Source organism: Corvus kubaryi, unplaced genomic scaffold, assembly GCF_017639235.1.
Source record: "Corvus kubaryi isolate FWS band 111438036 unplaced genomic scaffold, C.kubaryi_AGA036_p1.0 37326, whole genome shotgun sequence".
Classification (NCBI taxonomy): Eukaryota; Metazoa; Chordata; class Aves; order Passeriformes; family Corvidae; genus Corvus; species Corvus kubaryi.
The window spans coordinates 313,377-333,821 of NW_024581105.1; the positions used below are offsets into that span (position 1 = coordinate 313,377).

General features: G+C 58.0%; 2 protein-coding genes across 3 annotated transcripts in view; both read right to left on the reverse strand.

The window, feature by feature from the left end:
• TGOLN2 (trans-golgi network protein 2) overlaps positions 1-1,731 on the reverse strand; it is a 7,251-nt gene extending 5,520 nt beyond the window's left edge. Inside the window, exons 1-2 of the mRNA XM_042029585.1 lie at positions 1,705-1,731; positions 1,340-1,446 (exon numbers count right to left, since the gene is read on the reverse strand). Coding sequence (XP_041885519.1) covers positions 1,340-1,446; positions 1,705-1,731 — 134 coding nt within the window. The remainder of the gene's footprint in view (positions 1-1,339; positions 1,447-1,704) is intronic.
• Positions 1,732-5,739: 4,008 nt separating this feature from the next.
• TCF7L1 (transcription factor 7 like 1) overlaps positions 5,740-20,445 on the reverse strand; it is a 32,611-nt gene continuing 17,905 nt past the window's right edge. Inside the window, exons 3-12 of one of the 2 annotated variants that reach the window (XM_042029520.1) lie at positions 19,855-19,985; positions 9,870-9,953; positions 9,472-9,604; positions 8,956-9,058; positions 8,592-8,675; positions 7,927-8,070; positions 7,692-7,851; positions 7,159-7,266; positions 6,900-6,960; positions 5,740-6,832 (exon numbers count right to left, since the gene is read on the reverse strand). In XM_042029520.1, the coding sequence (XP_041885454.1) occupies positions 6,393-6,832; positions 6,900-6,960; positions 7,159-7,266; positions 7,692-7,851; positions 7,927-8,070; positions 8,592-8,675; positions 8,956-9,058; positions 9,472-9,604; positions 9,870-9,953; positions 19,855-19,920 (1,383 nt within the window). In that variant the 5' untranslated portion in view covers positions 19,921-19,985 and the 3' untranslated portion in view covers positions 5,740-6,392. Of the gene's footprint in view, positions 6,833-6,899; positions 6,961-7,158; positions 7,267-7,691; positions 7,852-7,926; positions 8,143-8,591; positions 8,676-8,955; positions 9,059-9,471; positions 9,605-9,869; positions 9,954-19,854; positions 19,986-20,445 lie in introns of both variants that reach the window. The other variant, XM_042029519.1, reaches the window with a different exon arrangement.

Here is a 20,445-nt window from a genome sequence, read left to right on the forward strand (position 1 = left end):
CGGGGCGGGGCCTAGGCCGCACCGGGGCGGTTTGTGGGCGTGGTCTCACGGTTGGGGCGGGGCCTAGGCCGCACCTGGGCGGTTTGTGGGCGTGGTCTCGCGGTCGGGGCGGGGCCTAGGCCGGCTGGAGCCCCATTGGGAGGCGCTTGGCGCCCCCTGGCGGGCGCGGGGCCCCCTGTGGGGTCTCAGCAGCGTTTTGGGGTAAAACCCGCCGGTTTGGGGTCTGTTTCCCGAGCCTGAGAGTCCAGGGCGGGGAGTTAGTGAGCAGGTTAGTGAGCAACGGCCCCAGGCGGGCGCTGGGAGTGCACTCCCAGCTCTGGAGTGGGCGAGGCTGGGGGGCAACGGGCAGGAAATCAGGGCTGGTTTCCTTTGCTTTGCTTCAGGACGGCTTTGGAGAACCTGCTGGTTTTGGGTAACCTGGTATTTTTCGGGTATTCATTCTTTTTTTTTTAATACCGTGTTATTTTTCAGATTTTATTTAATTTTTTGGATAACCTGTTGTTTTTCTTTTTTGGCCCAAGTGGACGTGTCCTGTCCGACAGCAGCGGCTCCCGGCAGCAGCAGGAAATTGGCTGTGCCTGTCAGCGGGCACCCAGGACTGTTCAGGTCTTTCCTTTTATCTGGTTTAGACTGTTAAATCTCCCTTCTCTGGACTAAATATCCAGCTTTTCACAGAATCATGGAATCCCAGAGTGATTTGGGTTGGAAGGCACCTTACAGACCATCCAGTCCCACCCCCTGCCAATGGCAGGGACACCTTCCACTTGCTCCAAGCCCCATCCAACCTGGCCTTGGACACTTCCAGGGATGGGGCAGCCACTCCATTTAACCCTAAAACACAGGAAAAACATCACATGGAAATCAACCGAATCCCACACCGTGATTGGGGAATAACTGGGGAAAAATCCTGCCTTGGAGTGTGGCGGAAGACGTGGTTGGTTTTCTTCTCTCATGGTTTTTTTTTCCCCCCAATCTCTGGGGAATCTCAGTTCAATTCAACACATTCCAACAATCCCTGCTGCTTGGCTCTGCCCGTGCCAGCCTTCCCAAGGAGACCAGAACAGTTGGCCCAACGCTTTTTTGGGATTTAAACAGAGAATTGAGGCTGCTTCTCATGCTCAGCTTTCACTCACCCCCTGGAAGTCAAGAGTGACTGACCAGAGGCCAAGTTCCTCTGGATTTACAACAATGCCTCTGGGAATGGAATTCTGCCCAAAATACCATGGATGAGGCTGACATCAGCCCAGAGCCTGGTGGCTTGCACCAGGATCCAACACTTTTCCTGGGATCAAGCAGGATAAACAGGATCAGTGACCTCCCCTTCCCTCATGTCCCTCACAGTGCAGCCCAAGCCAGCGTGATGGCAGCTGCCGGTCCTGGATCGTGGAACATCCCCGGCTGGAAGGGACACACCAGGACCACAAGGATTGACTCCAACTCCTGGCCCTGCACAGGACGCCCCAAAACCTGAGCACGTTATCACCGGAACAACAGCTCCACATCCCAGCTTCAGTTTTGGGGCGCTCCTGAATTGGTGCCATCTCTTCTCTATAAATCCTTGTGGATTCACTTTTCGGGGATGACTCTTTCTGAGAATAGCCACCAAGAGCAGGCTGGACACACAAATCTGGCCTTAATTAACACTAATTGGGGTGTTTTAACGTGTTGTCCCAAGGTCTGGTGTCAAGACAATAAAGTCCTCACCTTGTCCAACACGTCTGCATCCCCCATCCCACCCCTTCTCCCCGAGGGCTAATCTGGTCAGGATAAAGGATCAAAAGGAGAAACAATTAGCAAATGGAAGAATTTAATGATGCTAATTAAAATGTATTAAGTGTAGCCACTGCCTCTGCACCAGCTGCTTTGGCAGGAGCCCGGAGAGCATGGAGCACCAGCCTTATCCCGGTGCAGAGTGGGATAACAGGACATCTGCTGCGCCCTCCCCTCCAGCCCCCGAAAAAAAAAAAAGAGGTTTGAAGAAACCTCGGTGTTCGTGGTGGAGCCCCTAATTAGCTCCATCTCTGCAGGAGACCCCTGGGACCTCATTAGGCTTTTCAATTAGTGCCCGGCCAGCCTGCAGAGGGGGCGGGGGGAGGACTGGGGCGGGAGGGGGCTGCGGGAGGGCGGGGAGGTGGCTGCAATTAAGCGATCGGGCGGAGGTGACAGGAGTAGCCCCGTGTCCAAAAAGCAGCCGGGAAAGCTCCAGGCTGGCTCCCGGATGCTCCCAGGAGTTCTCTCGCCGGCTCTGGCAGCGAACCCCGCCGTGGCTGTGCCCGAGGCGGCCGTGCCAGCTGCAGAAGCTTTCCAGCCTTTTCATGGAAGCAGGGAATGGTTTGCGCTGGATGGAATCTTAAAGGTCGTCTCCTTCCACCCCCCTGCCATGGGCAGGGACACCTTCCACTGTCCCAGGTTGCTCCAAGGCCCGTCCAAGCTGGCCTTGGACACTTCCAGGGATCCTGGGGCAGCCACGTCCACCCCAAGCGTAGCTCTGCAGCAATTCCTCCTCACCTGGACCCACCCCAGGCAGGAGACACCAGGCACTCCCCGAGCTTTGTTTTGCTCTGGGAACGGGCAGCAGTGATGGTGAATGTGATTTACATTTCCAGCTGCTCATTTCCAGTCTCAGCTCCATCATCCACACGGATGCTCCCAGCTCTCCTGCCCGGCTGTGCCTCATGGGGACCCCGTCACGGGCATGTTGGCCCCTCTCCCAGCTGTTTGTGCCTCTCAGCTAAGGCAGGATCCAGCTGTCCCACCTCTCTCCACACTGTGCTATCCCTTCCCTCTGCTGCTGACACTCCATTTTATTCCCTTCTGACCTTTTTCCCTTCTCTGGATGGGACTGGGACACACTCCATGAAAAGCCAGTCACCTACAGAGCAGGATCAGGGAGTGTGTGCTGGCAGTGCCTCATTTCTCAGGGGACCACGGGGCCTTGGGCCGCAAAACTGTGGGGCTTTGGTGGAATTTTGAAAAATGGAATCTTGTAACTGGGAAATCGTGGAATCATGGGACAGTTTGGGTTGGATGGGACCTCAAGGACCACCCAGTGCCACCCCTGCGATGGCAGGGACACCTTCCACTGTCCCAGGTGGCTCCAAACCCCGTCCAGACTGTCCTGGGACACTGCCAGGGATCCAGGGGCAGCCCCAGCTGCTCTGGGCACCCTGTGCCAGGGCCTGCCCACCCTCCCAGGGAACAATTCCTTCCCAATATCCCATCTAACCCTGCCCTCTGGCACTGGGAAGCCATTCCCTGTGTCCTGTCCCTCCAGGTGCTTTTCCCCAGTCCCTCTCCAGCTCTCCTGGATCCCCTTTAGGCACTTCCAGAGAGCCAAACACTGCTGGGCAGTATCCCAGGCCTCCCACATCCTGGCCTGCCCGGCTCCATTTCACCTCCCAGCTCTGAGGACAAGTTAAGTCACGGGAAACATCATCTAAAACTTGTCCAAAACAGAGCAGTGGGGCCACCAGACCTCCTGGTCACATCATCCCAAATGGAAATGTGCTGGATATCCAGGTTTTTTTCTGCAACAAAGATAAACCCCAAAGTTTTCCTCTTCTAGAATCATGGAATGGTTTAGGTTGGAAGGGACCTTAAAGACCAACTTGCTCCAGTCCTCTCCCGTGGGCAGAGACACCTCCTGTAGAAGTACTTCCCAGAGGACAAATAAAATCCAAAAAGACCAATTTTCCATGGACAACCACTCTGAATCCAGTACTTTTATCCAGCTGTATTGCTGCAGGCACGGTGGATACATCGATCCCCTGATCAGTTCCACCGTGACAGCTCCAGTGGGTCCATCCAGCACTGGAGAAAAGCATCCCTGGTCTCACCTTCTTCCCCAGGAGCAGCGAGGCCAGGAGGGTTTAGTGACCAATTGCTTCTGGCAGGGATAATCCCATCCCATCTCAGCTCCGGAGCACCGCGAAAGCATCGGAACAGATGTTCCTTTTCCGTATGGGAAAACACTGAGTAAAACAAAGGAATATTCTCCTGCTGAAGCCCAACATCTGTTTGAAGCTGTCTGGCTCTGGTTCAGATTTAATTCTTGTGACAGGTCTCTTCATGCCTCTAATGTCCCATGAAATCCAATTCAAGGAGCTGTTTGTCCGCAGCCTGCTCCTGGTGTTGGGGAGAGCGGGGCCGCATGTCCTCCAGGCGTTCCTCACCAAAAACCAGTTTCTTGGAACAGTTTCTCTGAAAAAAGCTCCGTTTTGCCTCTTTTCAAGCAACAGCCACGCACGTTTTGGGTGACACCCTAATCCCCTCCGCCCCGGTGCTCACATGACTGTGTGACACGTGGCCGCTCCTCCTGGGTGCTGCCGAGGAGGAATCGTGCTCTATTCCAAAATTTACACAATTTTTTTTTTCTTTAAAAGCAAGAAATTTAAATAATTTGGAGTGTGGAATGGAAACACCTCCCAGATTTGGGGTTGTCTTGGGTGTGGCAACAATCAGGATGCTCCGGGCACTCGGAGGATTTGGTGGCACCAAAGGGCTGCGTGAGCTGCACTCTCTGCTTGCCGCTCCCAACTTGCCAGGGCGCCTACAAGCAGTGACTCTGGAGTTCTGGGATGCTCCAAGCTGGGAATTTCAGCTGTTCAGATGATGGTCCTGAGCTGGATGGAGAAGCCGTGCTCCTGCTGGAGGTCCCACTGCTGCTTGCAAAGGCATCAGGAGCTTTCATAAGGTTTTGGGAGCTGGCGTTGGCCCCAGGTGTGTCCCCAGGGCTCAGCCAAGGGCTCCCATCTGTGCCCATAGTTGGGGCCCGGTTCAGGTGTGAGTTTTTGTAGTTCTGCCCAGCTCTGATATGAAAATCCTCAAATCCGGGAGTCACCTGCTGCAGATGTGGATGCCAACATCCCGCACATCTAGGAAACACAGACAGACCCTCCTTACTCACCATGAAGTTCCCTTTCCCCTCCACCTGCAGACAGGCACCTGCTGCTGATCCACTTCCTTAAAAATGCTTCCCCGGTGGCTTCTCAGCACTGAAAAGGAGAAGAGAAATGTCACAACAGGAGGAAAAAGTGTCATTGATCCCCCAAATGAGCCAAAGCCCCACCAGACCCAGCAGCTACAGGGTGGGCTCACCCATCACCGATGGTTGGGATGCTGTTGTTGGGAACCGAGGGACACTGTGGTCCCCAAAATGCAGGAGAGGTGTGGGTAGAGAGTAGGGAACAGGGCAGGAAATTCCAAAGGGGGATGGAACAGGCCTGTGAACCCCATAAATAAGCTCTAGGCAGGTGCCGCTCCAAGTCAGTCTGCAACAGAAACAAAATCGTGAGTTCCAGGGGAAAAATTGAGAGTTTTTCCTGTTAAAATACAAGGAGAGGGAAGAGTCCTGATACGCCAAAGTACTGAACTGACTGAGGCCCCCAGATGGGTTGAAAATCCATTGGGTTGGTTTTGTCCTTTTTCATCCCAATCTTTCCACCCCTGGTTTGGAAGACGCAGGTACAGAGGACCCAGTACACACCAGTAACTCCCACTCCCTGGCTTCTTGGGGACCTCCTGAACTGGTTCACCCAATCCCCCCCGTGTCCTGATGCCTGGATCACTCCAGAAAACTGCACACTGTTGATGGACACCCCAAAATCCCCCTGTGCCCATCGACAGAGGTGTTCAGGGGACACTGGACCTCAGGAGTAGGAGTTCTGTCCCAAGATAGTTCCCAGGAAGGTCGAAATGGGTAAGAGGTGAGCGCTTCCCACACAGACCACACTCACATGGTAAGTTGCAGCTGTAGTTTTATTTCCTTTTGTGAAAAATAACAGGATTTTGAGGTGATAAAAACACAATCCCTCCCAGGGCTCAGCCCCAGACCCTGCCCACCCCAGCACGACTGCAGGCAGGAGCAGCACCAACGGAGCAGCATCCCTGGGGCAGGATCCGGCTCCCTGCCAGGGCAGAGCGAGGGTGGGAGCTGGGGATGGGAGTAGGGCAGGAGGATTTGGGAGCAGCTGGAGGCATTCCTGCTCCTGGATCCGGGATGGAGTGCCAGTTCCAGTCAACACCTGCCGTGTTTGGTGCTGGCATCACCATGCGGGTGTCGTCCCTGTGCCGGTGTCATTCCTGTGCCCCACGGCAGCAATGGGCACTCAGTTCATCCCACGGAGATTCCCATCGTTGGCAGCTTCTGGAGGGTCTATTTTATTTTTTTTTTCCTTTTTTTTCCTTTTTTTTTAATAAAAACAGTCTTTAGGTCGACTGCTGGCAGCAGCTCTGAGCAGAAAGCCCCTTCCTCCAGAGTCTGCTTCCAAAGAGTTCAGAAAGGGTCAAATATTGACCAATAATGGTTTTGGCTGCGTTTGAATCTTGATTGTGGCTTCTGCAATGTACAGCGGGGAGGGGACGGGGGGCGAGGGGGGAACGAGGCTTTTCCCTTAGTCAGCAGGTTTGGTGACCAGGGAGAGGGGCTGCGTCTGCAGCACGGCCAGGGCGGCCGGGATGGAGCCGGGGGGTGAGGGCAGGAGAGCCGTGGGGGGCACCGAGGTGAAGGGGATGGGTCTGGAGAGGAGCGAGGGCGGGCTGCTGAGGCTGGAGGAGGAGGAGGAGGAGGAGGAGGAGGAGGAAGAGGAAGCTTTGCTGGTGAGGACGGTGGAATGCACGGCGAGCTGAGCCCTGGCCTCCGGCTTGGTGGTGAGCGAGAGTGGCTGGGCCTGTTCCGAGTGGGTGGCGGCCGGCGCGGCCGGCGAGGCCAGCGCTGCCGATGGCGTGGCGGGCGAGTCCAGCATGCTGCCGTGGGACGAGGCCGGGCTGGCGCACGGCTTCTCGGCCGGCAGGTACGGCACGCACGGCTTCTTGCTCTTGGAGGGCAGGGAGCCTGGAGGGACAGGCAGGGCGTGAGGGCCAGAGCCCCGCGCAGGGGGAGCTGGAGGGGGGGTACTCACTGTCCGTGTCGTGGCTCTGCTGCTGCGCCAGCTTCTCGCGCTTTCGCTTCTTCTTCTTGCCCTGGAAAAGATGGTTCCAGGTCCTTCCGTGGCTTTTGGCCACCATGGGGGCTGCCAGCAGTGGGAAACAGGGCTGGCAGTGCCCCAGAGCATCTGCAGGGACTCGGCACCATCGCCCACTGCCCCAGCACCCCAAACGCTGAGCCCGAGCACAGCCAGCCCCTCCCGCCAGCCAGACCCCGGGAAGGGGCACACGTACGTAGTTGTCCCGCGCCGACCAGGTCGGGTAGAGCTGCGAGTGCAGCTGCCGCTCCTTCCGCGCCAGCTCGTAGTACTTGGCCTGTTCCTCCCGCGACAGCGAGTGCCACTGCGGGGGGAGACCACACTGCAGACCCCAGAGCCACTCTGGGAACCCCAAAGCCAGGCTGGGAGCCCCCAAATCCACACTGGAGACCACAAAGCCATGCTAGAGACCCCAAATGCATACCAGAAACACCAAATACATGCTAGGATGCCCAGAGCTATGCTGGAGACCTCAAAGCCTCACTTGGGGACCCAGAGGCACACTGAAAACCCCTAAGCCTGCTGGAATCCCCAAATCCACACTGCTGACCCCAAGGACCTGCTGCCCTGGGCTGCAGAGCTCCGTCCCTCCCATCCCAGTGCCACTCAGGTCACCACCACCTCCCTGGGACTCCCCGGGCTGGCAATGCCCCAGGTCTGGGGTCCGATCATGAGGAGAAGTGAAGCCAGGGGGTCTGAAGGGTCCCTGATGGGGGATCCCCTCCGTACCCGCCGGCCCAGGATCTGGTTGATGGCAGCGCTCTCCTTCAGCGTGCACTCGGCCACCACCTTGGCCCTCATCTCCTTCATGTACAGCATGAAGGCGTTGAGCGGCTTCTTGATGTGGGGTTTCTTCTCCTCCTCCTTCTTCACTGCCACGGGGGATTTCCTGGAAGGAGTGGGATAGGGGTCAGGACCCCCAGGACAAATCTCCGTCCCCACGGCCGGCCCAGCCCCCACTCACGAGCTGCCTCCAGGGCTGGCGCTGGGCTGGGAGGGCTCCTGCTTGACGATGGGCGAGACGATGGTGGGGTGCGGTATGCCCGAGGGGTGCAGCCCGTGCGTGGGCGGCGGGACCATGTGCGGGGAGAAGCGGCTGGACATCAAACTGCAGCGGTGGGAGAGGACAGGAGGGGTGGTCACCTCCCGACAGGCACCCAAAGACCCTTCTGAGAACCTCCTGGGTTGAGACACCACTTGCCTCAACCCAGCTGAGTTGGAAACCCTGAAAACATGCTGGAACCCCAAATGCACACTGGGAACCCCGAAACCATGCTAGAACCCCAGTCTACCCTGGAAACCCCAAATTCGCTCTGCAAACCCCAAATCTACACTGCACCCCCCACAGCCATGCTGGAGACCCTGAGTCCACCTGAAAGCCCCCAAATCACACCCCAGCTTTGAGATGGTGACACTGATCCAGCCTAAGCAATGCCCTGAGTCCGTGGGATGTCCCATTCCTCCACCCATGGGGACCAGCCACTCCCTCTGGGGGCATTTTCAGCTGAGGGGACCACCCCGATCTCCTGGGACTGGGCTGTACCCATGCATGGTCTGCAGCCAAGTGTCCCAAAACCCACTGCCAGCTCTGGGGTGCCCCTGAGGGTCCCTCCCCCTTCCCAGACCCACCTGGACATGGAGGCGTTCATGGCAAGGGCGGGATATGGGTGCCGGAAGCCACCAGCAGGAATGGAGTACACGGGCTGTCCTTGCCTACAGAAACATGAGTTTCAGGGGAAAAAAAGATCCCTTCCCAGTTCATGGGCACCCTTGGACTGGTCTCCAGCTGATCTCCATCTGGAAGATTCCCAAATTTTCCAGCAGTAGGGAGTCCCTCCCTTCCCACCCCTCACAGGAGCCTGCGGCATCCTGCTGAGCTCGCAGGAAGAGTGGGTAAAGTGGGAGGAGGAGGAAGAGGAGGAGGAGGGTCTCGGTCAGAAGTGGGGCTCCCGGGACTCCTGGGGACCCCACCCCAGGGTCAGTCTGTCCTTACTGTGGCACGAGCCAGCCCAGCGGGTGCGGGAGCTGCCCCACGGCTCCAGGCGACAGTGGGTAATAGGGGGGCAGCTCGGGGGGGTGCGGCGGCCGCGGGATCCCTGTGAGGGGGAGAGGGAGCATGGGGGAAGGTGAGAACAGGGCCACGGCAGCCTTGGACCCCCTGTGCCCTCCAGCACCTTTCCTCTGAGCACCCCAGCTCCCTCCCAGCACCCCATCTCTCTCAGCCCATGTACCCACTCCCCTCAGAGCAGCCCAACTCCCTCAGCACCCATCACCCCAGGCTGGGGAGAGCTGCAACAGCCACAGCGGAGCCCTGGGGGGATCCCACACCCCAACCCCACCCATTGCTGGTCAAGGACCCCCCCGGTCCCTGGCTGCATCCCCAGCCCCCTCCCAGAGACCACCCGGGAGGCAGAGGGAGCACCCAATGGAGAGCCCCCCGTTCCCAGCAGAGCCCCCGCACCATCCCGCTCCCTCTGCTCCCCCAAACGCTGCCCCAGCCCCTGCTCACCCGTCTTGGGGTCGATCTCTGGGGAGAGGTGGCTGGGCGGCGATCCCGGTGGGAAGGGGTCGTTGCTGTAGGTGATGAGCGGCGTCAGCGGGTGCATGTGATGGGCGTGCTGCACCACCGGGACCTTGTTGGACTGTGGGGAGAGCAGGGAACTGCGGCCACCCCCAAAAACACCCCTGTGGGCAGCAGGGCAGCACCGCCACGGGTGCCCCATCCCTGGAGCGGTTCCAGGCAGCTTGGAGCAACCCGGTCCAGTGGAAGCCATCCCTGCCCGTGGCAGGAGAGCGGGACTTTGGTCTTTAAAGTCCCTTCCATCCCAAACCACCCCCACATTCCCCATCTGCAGGATCGTGGGGGCGCTGGGAACACACCACCCCACAGGTAGGGGCTGCTCTTACCAGGTGTGCGGGCGAGGGCGAGCGGTTGTCCTTCAGCGTGGCCCCGGCCGGCACGTCCAGCAGCGGCCACTTCATCTGCAGGTACTGTGGGAGGGACGGGACGATGCCCTCCAAGAGCCTTGGACACCCCTGGCCCCAGAAAACCCCCTGCCCCAGTCCTGAAACATTCCCCCCCAGCCCCAAATCACCCCCTGATCCCAAAACACCCCCCAGCCCCAAAGCACCCCCAACACTAAAACATCCCACCCAGCCCCAAAACATTCCTATAGCCCTCCAAAAAAACCCTGTCCCCAAAAGATTCCCCAGCCCCAAAACTTCCCCCCAATCCCAAAACATTCCCTAGCTCTGAAACAACCCTCTGACCCCAAAGTATCCACCGAGGACACCCCAACCCATGGGCTGCTGGCAAAGAGGTTTTGAGGGTATACGGGGATGTTTTCAGCCATATGTGCTCCTAGGACCCCAGTACTGGTGCCAGCTCCCAAATCCTAAATCCCAAATAGTGCAAAACCCCAGCCCCAGATCTCTGCCCCAATGGATGCAAAGCTTTAAACAGCAAAACCCCTTGAATCTTCAACCCCAAATGGTGCCAAGCCCCAAACATCAAATATCTGCCCCAAATAGTGCAACCCCCCCAAATCTTAAACCTGAAATCCTACCCCAATGGTGCTGCCTCCCTGAGACGTCCCTGTGTCTGGGGGTGCCTCTTCCATCCTTGGGGTACCATCACCAACCCCAAATTGTGGGAATGCAAGAAATCAGCCCCACACTGTGGGGTGGGGTCAAATGCAGGGGTTTGGGGGTTTTTTCTCCCTTTCTGGGGTAACATCTTGCCATGACATGGGGGTGTCTCCTTGGCACCCCCAAAGAAAGGTGCTTTGTGCCGTGTTTGGGGGGACAGAGGCATTTCCCAAAGACAGCAGGAGGGTCCCTGGAGATGCCAGGGCTCAGGAATGTGGCTGGAGCAGCTGCCTGCAGGAATTTCCCCAAACACAGACCTTCCTGAGCTGAGGCAGCTGGAAGGAAAACCCAGGAGGAGTTTGGGGTAGCGTTAACTCTTCCAGAGCTGGGGGGCTCCTGTCACCCCCAAAGTGTCCTGTGTGCCCCCTGCAGCACCTCTGGCTGTCCCCTGTCCCCAGCAGGCCCCTCCTGCACCCGCCATCCCATCCAGCATCAGCCCTGCATCCTCACCTCTGCCTCCAGTATCCCCCCTCCATCTCCAGTATCTCCACCTGCATTCCCAGTATCCTGTCCCTGCATTCCCAGTATCCCACCCTGCACCTTCAGTCTCCTCCCTCTGCCTCCAGTAACCCTTCCTCCCCAGTATCCCCCATGGCTCCCTCCCCAGCATCCCCCTCCATGCCCAGCACAGCTCCCAGCACCCCGATCCCTGCTAGCACCCAAGGACCCCCATCCAGGACCCCCCTGGCACAGCACAGTCCCGAAGCTGATGAGGATTCCTCGTGATCCAACCATTTCTCCAAAATCCTGCTTCACTGCCTAACCCAGGTGCCGCAGGGCCACTTCCATCCCCATCCTGGCACACGGACGCTCCAGCATCATGCTCCCAGTGCCTCCATGGGGAGACTTGTGGCACTGCTGGGATAATCCCACAGGTGCCAGGACTGGATCCACCCCTGGCAGCTGGGACCCCACGCGCCGAGAGCACGCCTGGTATGCGGGTGGCCCCATGGCCCCGGGCTCACCCCTCACCCGTGGGCTGTCACCCGTGGGCTCATCACTGTCCCCTGTGGGCTGGCCATGACCTGCCAGCTCACTGCCACCCAAGGTTCACTGCCACCCCAGGTTCACTGCCACCCACGGGCTCACTGTGAGCCTGCTCTCCCTGGGAGGAAGGAGCTGCTCCCCAAGTGCCAGCTTTGATGCACCCTCCCCAGATCCGGGTGACCCACAGGTGCCGGGGCAGCCAAAACGTCCCAACACCTCCAGGGCCACGCTTGCAGCCACACCGGGGTGACACTGGGGACCCCCCAGCTGTCCCTAGCCAAGACCCGAGCACTGGATGAGACCCTCGGTGCTCCCCACCGTGTCCCCCTGTGACCACGTCCAGGACAGGGCAGGAGATGCCCCCCCACATCCCAAGGGGCTCCCTGACCCCCCAGCCCCCGCCCCCTCCCCGTCACAAAGGGGCTTTCTAGGCTGCTCTGTAAGCGGAGAAGGCGCGAGGGGACGGGGACAGGCGGGGAGGCGGCGCAGGGGGGATGGCAGTGGGGGAAGGTTTGGGGGATAAAAGGCTGATTCTCATTTCGAGGCCATTTCGGGAAGCTGGGGAAGAGAAGGGGGAAGGGAAGGGGGGGGAAGAGGGGGGACCCTTTCAAAATATACAAAGCGGGGGGAGCTGGTGAATGGTTCAATGGTGATGTGGAAAAATGACCCCCCCTCCCCTCTTTTTCCTCCCTATCCCTTGGCTCCAGCTGGGACACAGCCCCCACTGTCCCCCCACTTGGGGATCCGAACTGTGAAACAGCAGAAAAAAAAAAAAAAAGAGGAAAATAGTTGAAAATCGGTCACATTCCAGAGAGATTAGAGCCAGTCCTGGGTCCTCGTTACCAGCCAATTAAAAACAAGGATAACCCCTTCCCTGCTGGAGCCCATCCGTCTGGGAGCCCCCAGACCCGGAGGAAGGGGGGCCAGGGGATCCCCCAATGCCCAGTTAAGGGCGTTCACGAGAGGATTTCCGCTCCTCTTCGGCACAGGCATCGATCCAGTTGTGATGATTTTTCTGGGAAGGGGGAAAAGCGCCCGGCTGGGGCTGGGCTGGGGCTGCGTGTCCTGGTGTGGCACATCCCAGCATCGTAGATCCTGGGGTGGCACGTCTGGGTGGCTGCTGCGGGTCCCAGGATTGCACGTCCTCGTGTGCCATGTGCTGGTGGTGTGTCCCACTATCACATGTCCCAGGATTGCACATCCTGCCATTCCACGTGCCGAGGTCGCGTGTCCCAGCGCGGTTTGCCACGGTGTCACGTGTCCCAGGATTCCACGTCCCAGCACCATGTGTCCCTGTCCTGGTGTCCTGTCCTGGTGTCCCAGCACCGCTGTGCTGTCTCGTGTGCAGGTGAGGTGTGATTTTTGAGGGAAATGGGTTTTCTGGGCTGGATGCACCACGTCCAGGTGTCCCAGGATCGCCCATCCCAGCACTGCCTGTCCCACTGCTCCACTTCCAGGCTCCGCAACTCCTGTGCTGCACATTCCATCACTTATCCCGATGCTCCCTGTCCCAGCACAGGCTCCTCTCTGCTGCCATCAAAGCCTCAGGCTTGGTACTCACCAAGCCTCATTTTGGGAGAGAAAAGGTCTGTTTGGGACCATTTTGCCAGCGGCTCTAGAGCAGGAGCCTCTTTGCTGGCTTTTCCCTTTGCCTGCAGAGGCTCCAGCCCAGAGATGATCCTGCAGGAGCCACCATGGAGGAGATCCAGGTGATCCCAGCATGCGAGTGCTTCATCCCTGTCCCCAAAACCCCCTGGATGAGCTGGAAAGCACCCAGGAAGGTTCTCACAGGGATCCATGGATCTGAGCATCCATCTTTTTGTTGCTCAGGACAGGAGGTGGGGAATGGCGACCCCCAGTCGCCCGTCCTCACACCAATCCCTTTTCCAGCCCAAATTCCCAGGGTTTTGCAAAGTCCCCTGAGCCCCTCCAGAGATCCCCAGATTCCCAGCCTGTTTACACAGCTGCAAGATAACCAACAGCCCTTCCCCCTCCCACCTCTGCCAGCCCTTTTCCCCCAAAATTCATCCCAAAATCATGCCAGGGAGACAGGAAAGGCCAAGCATTACAGCAGAAAAGGGGGGTTTGTAGGATGATTAATGGAGCCCCCCCAAAAATCTTTGTCCAGGTGTGGCCACTGCAGCCCCATGGCATCCCAAGATCCAGCTTTGGGCAGTGTCACTGGCTTGTTTGGGAAAAAAACCCCCAAGTTTGGCTCCAGGAGTCACAGGGAGATGGGAGTTTTGAGGGAATGGGGATTCTGGGCTCAATGTATCGTCCAATCCCATAAAACTTTGTGCTTGGGAGTAAGAAGGGAGAAAAAACCCCAAATCTGCCCTGGCAGAAGGGTCTGGGGCTGCACCCAGGGGTGCTGCAGATGGGGATGGTGCCAAGGCGGATTGGGGGGAAGCCCCAAACAGGGGAAAAAAAACGGGTGGGGGAAGGGGGGGGAAGGAGAGGGGAAAGTAGGGACCTGGCCTCTCACCCTCCTGAGCCAGGATGGGGTGTCCTTCGCACCCCAATAAATCACCCCAATGCCAAAAATCACAGAGAAAACCCAGGAGCATCCCGGCCCCACAGTGTCCATCACCCGGCCCGCAACCTCGCACCGCAGCTGCTGCATTCTGCTTCCCTGGGATAACTGGGAAGGAAGAAATCCCAATTACAGCTGGATTTACAGCCCGGGGAACGAGACATAAATCTCTCCCCCACCCCCGCCATCCATCCACTTCCCAGCCAAATAATCTCCTCCAGATGTTGCCCATGAACACCAGGATGACAAATTCCAGCAGGGAGACTTATGGGGGAGGTCTCCGGCTCCCCACATCCCAAGGAGAACCCCCAAAATTCCTGGTAAGAGTTATTTTCCCATCAGGGTTTAGGCTTTTTAAAGGGCGATATTGGGGTGATGCAGGAGACATCACCGTGTCCCCTTCGGGCATTTTTTGGGTCCGGCCAGGCAAAGGGTGTCCCAGGTGGGGACAAGGACTTTGGGGTGGGAATGAGAGTTTGTGACACCTTAACAACAGATGTTTGTCCGTTCCCACAGCACAGCCCAGACCCACGGACACCAGATGGGAAATGCCAACAGGGCTGGGATGGGAAGGTGGAAAAGCCCTCCATTTGGGATGAGCTTGGAGTGGTGGCACTTAGGTGACCTCATCTCCACCCACAGATCCCAAGTCCCCTCCATGGGGACGCCGGGGGCATCTGCTGAAGAACGCGGCCTCAGATCTGCAGAGGGAGAGGGCAGGCAGGATGGGAGGGATGGGAGGCAGCGGGATGAGGCTGGAGCACGGCCAGGACAGCAGCCAGGACACAGCCTCAGCCCAGAGCGGCCTCGGCACCAGGATGTCCGAGCATCCTCCCCACGTGGGTGCCCTGAGCATCCCTCACCACGAGCATCCCGAGCTTCCCTCACCCCTGAGCAGCCTCCCCCCACGAAGGACCGGCTCATCCCTTGCCCCCGGTGACTCCAGCACCCCATGGATACCCCGAGCTTTCCCCACCCATGGGTGCCCCCAGCACCCCTCGCACACACTGGCCACGGGGCAGGACAGGATCTGTGCCCAAACCCAGTGGCCCCGAATGCTGCTGCTGCTGCCCCGAGGCTTTTGTCTGCAGCTCCCGGCCCCAGCCTCAATGGATCCATTCATCTCTCCCTGCATCCGCACGGGGGGATCCCAGCGGGAGTAACGGGCTCAGCCGGCCCCAGCACCGACAATCCCACTGCTCCGGAGCCTCCCAGGGCATCCCCGGTGCCAGCGCTGACCCACGGGACAGCAGCCACACCAGCACACCCCGCTCCCATCCTGCTGACCTCCGCTGCCCTCTTCCAGAGCTCTGAGCAGCATCCCCAGGGCTCCGGGATCCCAAAGGCTCCGGGATCCCTCAAGAATCCCCAGGGTGAACACACAGAGTGACATCGTTGCCAAAAACCACCGGAATAAGAGGCAAACCGGGAAGGGGCACATCACCCCTCCCCCTCGGACCCTCCCACACTCCATCCCCTTTCTCTCCGAGCTCCGACACGAGCAGGAGAGAGACGGAACACAACACAACCCGATCCCGGTCCCGACCCCTTCTTCCCTTATCCCTCCTCTTCCTCCATCCAGGATGCACCGGGCACTTCCCCCCGGGTTCCTCTTCCCTCCCAAGCTCCCGCCAGCGACTTCAAGGAAGGAAAACTAATGAAAAGCAGCTGCTGGGAATTCCAGAAGGATGATGAATGCGCCTCAGTCCCGGAACAATCCCAGGGCTGAGCAGAGGCGCCCCGAGCACTTACTTCATCGCTTTAATTTGGGAATCGTGTTGGAAAAGGAGGGAGGAGGGAGATTTGGGGGGGTGGGGGGGAGTGGAAACCTCCTGTAGGTCTACAAACTCCGCCCGCAGGGTAATTAGCCGAAGAGCATAATTAAGGAGCGGGATAAAGGGGCCATTGTGTGCGGCAGCTCTGCAGAGCAGGCGGGAGAGTCTGGGATTAGGGAAACTGAGGCACGGGGAGGGCTCAGAGCCGGGAAGGACTGGATCAACCCAGCAGCTGCACAGAGCAACACGGACAAGCCAAAAAGTGTGAAAAAATCGGGTTTTTCCTTAATATTTTCCAGGTGGGGAAGGAAGGCGGCACTGATGGGGGGGCAAATCCCAAACAAACCAGAAAATCCCAAATTAGTGCAGGAGGAAGGAGGAACTGCCGTGGTCTGAAGATGCTGAACATCGAGTGAGCCCCCACGCCGGAAAAATCCCCCCATTCCAACACCTCCATCCGCATCCCAATGCCAAAACCCTCCACGCTCTGCCAGAACCGCCAGCAGGACCCGCCCGGTTTTTGGAGCAACCATTTTTCCTGCCAAAAATCCGTATTTTAATCATTTTCCTTGGCAGCAGCATAGTTAAGGATCTATTTTCTTTAGGAGACAGATACGGCTCTGTATCCTCGGGAATTCATCACAGGAGTGGCGCAAAAAAAGCCGGAATAAGCCCAGGTTATGGATTTTTCCCTCATTTATTTTGGGATCGCAGCCTGCTGAGGTGCATTAATTACACCGAGGTGCATTAATTACACCGGCATGGCGTCAGGAGAGCTGTTTGGATGGAATTCCATGCCTGAGGAAGGTTTGGATTTATTTAAATCTTCGCCTCCAGACTCGAATTCCTGGGGTTAAACTGTTTTTTTTGGGAATAATGCCAATCCTGTGCATGGTCTCGGCTTCGCTGCTCTGGCAGTGCCGTGCCTGGTTCCCATCCACTTTCCAAGCAGGAGAAGGATGCTGGGATGAGATTTTACCCCAGTATGGATCCATCTCATTCTGGGTTTGGGATAAAACCCATCAACTCCACACGATCCTGACAGGATGGAGCCGGCATCGTGGCAGTAGGGATTTGCATCCATCCAGCTTGTCCATGTCCAGAGTCCAGAGCCTTTCCTTTCCACCCCACCTTGGAGACCTTTTTGTTGTTGGGAATGATCCCAAGGAGCCAAACAGCCTCAGGGGTCCCCAGTTCCTGATTCCCCATGAGGGAAATCGGGCTAAAGCGCTGCTCCAAACAGCAGTGCCATCGTTAGATTCCAACAAATTCCTTCACCATCGGAGCAGAGCCCCAGAAATACTCCCTGGTCAGAAACTGCCAGGAAGGTGATACTGGGGACCACAGACGCTTCCCAGATTCCAGGATCCCATTTGGAAATAACCCAGGAATTCACACAGGTTAAAGGGCAGGAGCATCCATCCATCCACTGGTGCTTGGTGGGTTGGCACAGGGCTGGGACTTCTCCTGGTTTGGAGTGTGGGAAGGCACTGTGCAACCAGATTCCTAAATATTTCCCAGATTTCCATAGATTTTCTAGATTTCTAAAGATTTTGGAGTGCAGAAATGCAGAAGCACTGCATACCTGCCCAGTATTCCAAAAAAAGTCCTCCAGTTTGGCTGTCAGATCAGTCCTGCCATCCACAGACTCATCCATCCCCAAGATCCACCACCTTCCTGGCCACCTCCTCAGAGTTTGGGTTTGGGTTTTTCTTCCAAAATCTTTCTTTTCCATGTGGTTCAATCCACAGCACCCGGCTGTGGAATACGAGGATGGATGCCACGGCCACTGGGATGGCTGGATCCTGCAGATCAGCTCGTTCCCTCCAACGCTGGGGCAAAAGAAGAAGGAAACAAGAAAAAGACTGTTCCCAAAGCAGCCTGTGCCTCCTGCCACCCCGGTGTTCCGCGTGTCCAGACTCATCCAGAGCCCCGGGATTAGGGTGGGAAGCGGGTTTGGCGGAGCTCGGTGCCCTCGGGCGATGCTGCACCCGGCTGGATCCAGAAGGGGTCAGGATCGGGGAGGCTGCTTCCAGCAGAGGATTGGGAAGGCTGTGCCCGGATGTATCCGGTACGGGATCAGGGATGCTGTGCCCAGATCGATCTGGTACAGGATCAAGGACTGAAGTATGGGATTGAAGAGGCTGAGCCTGGATGGATCCTTTATCACATCCAGGATGCCGTGCCCAGATGGATTCGATACGGGATCAGGGATGCTGTGCCTGGATGGATCAGGAACGGGATCAATGACGCTGAGCCCGGCCGGATCCAGCACGAGATCAAGGATGTTGTGCCCAGCAGGATCTGGTTTGGGACTGAGGATGCTGCACCCAAATAGATCCAGTACAGGATCAAAGATGCTGTGCCCAGCTGGATCCAGACCAGGATCAAAGATGCTCTGTCCTGCTGTTTTCTGCTCTGGGATTGAGGAGGCTGAGCCTGGCTGGATTTCATACAGGATCAGGGATGCTGTACCCAGATGGATCTAATGTGGGATCCGGAACACTGTGCCCGTCTAGCTGCACTAGGCACGATGACATCCTGGGATCTGGGGGATCCCCATACTGCCACTCCGGTGGGAGCTCATGGAAGGAGGTTGGTGATGGGCACAGAGCTCGGCTGCACTCCGTGCATGAGTGGCCGTGGGATCCAGCGGGGCCTCACCCAGTGGCATCACAAAATTCACCCACCCCGCCCCCAGCATCCCCAGTTCCCCCCCCCACACCCCTCACTAACTTGGATCCGTGCAGAGGCCCCAGTCCGTCGGAATTCAGCCCCAATCCATGCTTTCCCAACCCCAGTCATCTCTCTAAAACATCCGGGAGGCGACACCCGCTCCAGCCCCTGTTAATTAATCCCCTTTCTGGGATTCATTAAATCATCGTTAGTGGCCGCTTGTGACGGATCCCAACCCCAATCCCTTCTCATTATCCCGGATTCCTCGCCAGTGTTTGGCATCGAGGTCAGTCGCGCTTCATCCCCAAAACCTCATAATCCCAGAAGTGACAAATTGGGAATACAACCTTTATCCAGCTGCCAGCAAAACACCGGGATAATTAGCTTATCTACCCTCCCCATCCCGGGATTTTGGCTCCATGGCCACTCCAACCAGTTGCTTCCAGGAAAGCAAAAGTAGGAAAACCCTAAAAACATGGAAAACTCTCCATGCAAACCAGCCAGATTCCGGGATTTCAAATCATTATAAATGCCACAAGTATTGTTATCCCATATATGTTCCATATGGGAACGCAGTTTCCTATGGATCCGAAGAAATAATATGTGGAAAAGCACCACTGGAGCAAGAAATACACCTGGACAGTCAGGAGCGATGCTCCAGCCCGGGATTCGGTGGGTACCACAGCCCGGGTCCGCATCCCTCCCCGAAGGCTGAGGACCCCCCAGAGGGCTGAGAATTCCCTCGTCCCTCGGGGAGCTGAGAATTCCTCCTCCCAGGATGGCACTGTGGGGCCGCGTAGGGAACACCTTATATTCCTAAAATACCTTTATATCCCTAAAATTACTTTAGGATGTTGCCCAAGAAGTTGAGTGGGATGGTTTGGGGGTCGAGGGTCTCTGCTGAGAGGAGGGGGTCGATTCCCCTCTCCCGCCTCCCCCCCCCCCCCAGTTCTTGCTCAATTTGCTTAATCACTTCTCCCCGTGGCCAATGTTGGCCCATTAATGGCTTTAAAACCCTTTTAAATGAGAAAAGCGGCAGCTCAGGGTCAGGTTTCGGGGCGGGTCCCCCGGAGTGAGGCCCCCCCAAACTCCCCCCTCAAAGGGGCAAAGTGAACCAAAAATAAAGGAAATAAACCAAATTTCTTGGGGGTTTTCCTTAGCATCAGGTGGTTGCTTTCCTACAGGACGGGCTGTGAGGCTCAGGGGGGGTCTGAGCACCCGCAAAAGGTGGGGAGAGGCTGGGGGGTTCGGGAGGGTCCGGGGGGGCACTTACGGTGCGGGCTCCGCCGGGGGAGAGGGCTCCATTGGCGAGGTAGGGACTGCCCAGCTCGGGGAGCATCAGGAAGGGGTAGCCGGGATAGGGGGGGCCCTTAAAAAAACCCCCATCTTGCTGTCGTCTGACCACTGGGGAGAGAAGGAAGGGGGGGGTCAGGAGGCGGAGGGGTGGGGGGTGCACTCACCGAGGGGGGCAAGGCTGGGTGCACGGGGGGACCCGGGGAAGTCGCTTGGGAGGCTCCTTGATTTTCTAGGGGTTCCCACTTGGGGGGCACCTGGGTAGGTCCCTCTGGGGGTGCCCAAGTCCCTTAGGGGGATACTTGGTTCTGTTGGGGGGTCCCCACGGGGGAGGGGCCCGGACAGGTCCCTCTGGGGGTGTCCCTACTGCTGGAGAGCGCGGCCCCCGCGGGAGGGGGATCTCGGCTGCGTGGGGGAGTCCCGGGGGGTGGCGGGTCCGGGTGGTGGTCACTCCCCGAAAGGACCCAGCCCTGGGGGGTGTCCCGAGCCCGGGTGCTCCGTGGAGCGGTGGGGGGCACCGATCCATCCGTGGGGAAGCGACCGGGGCCGGTTACTGGGGCGGGGGGGCGGG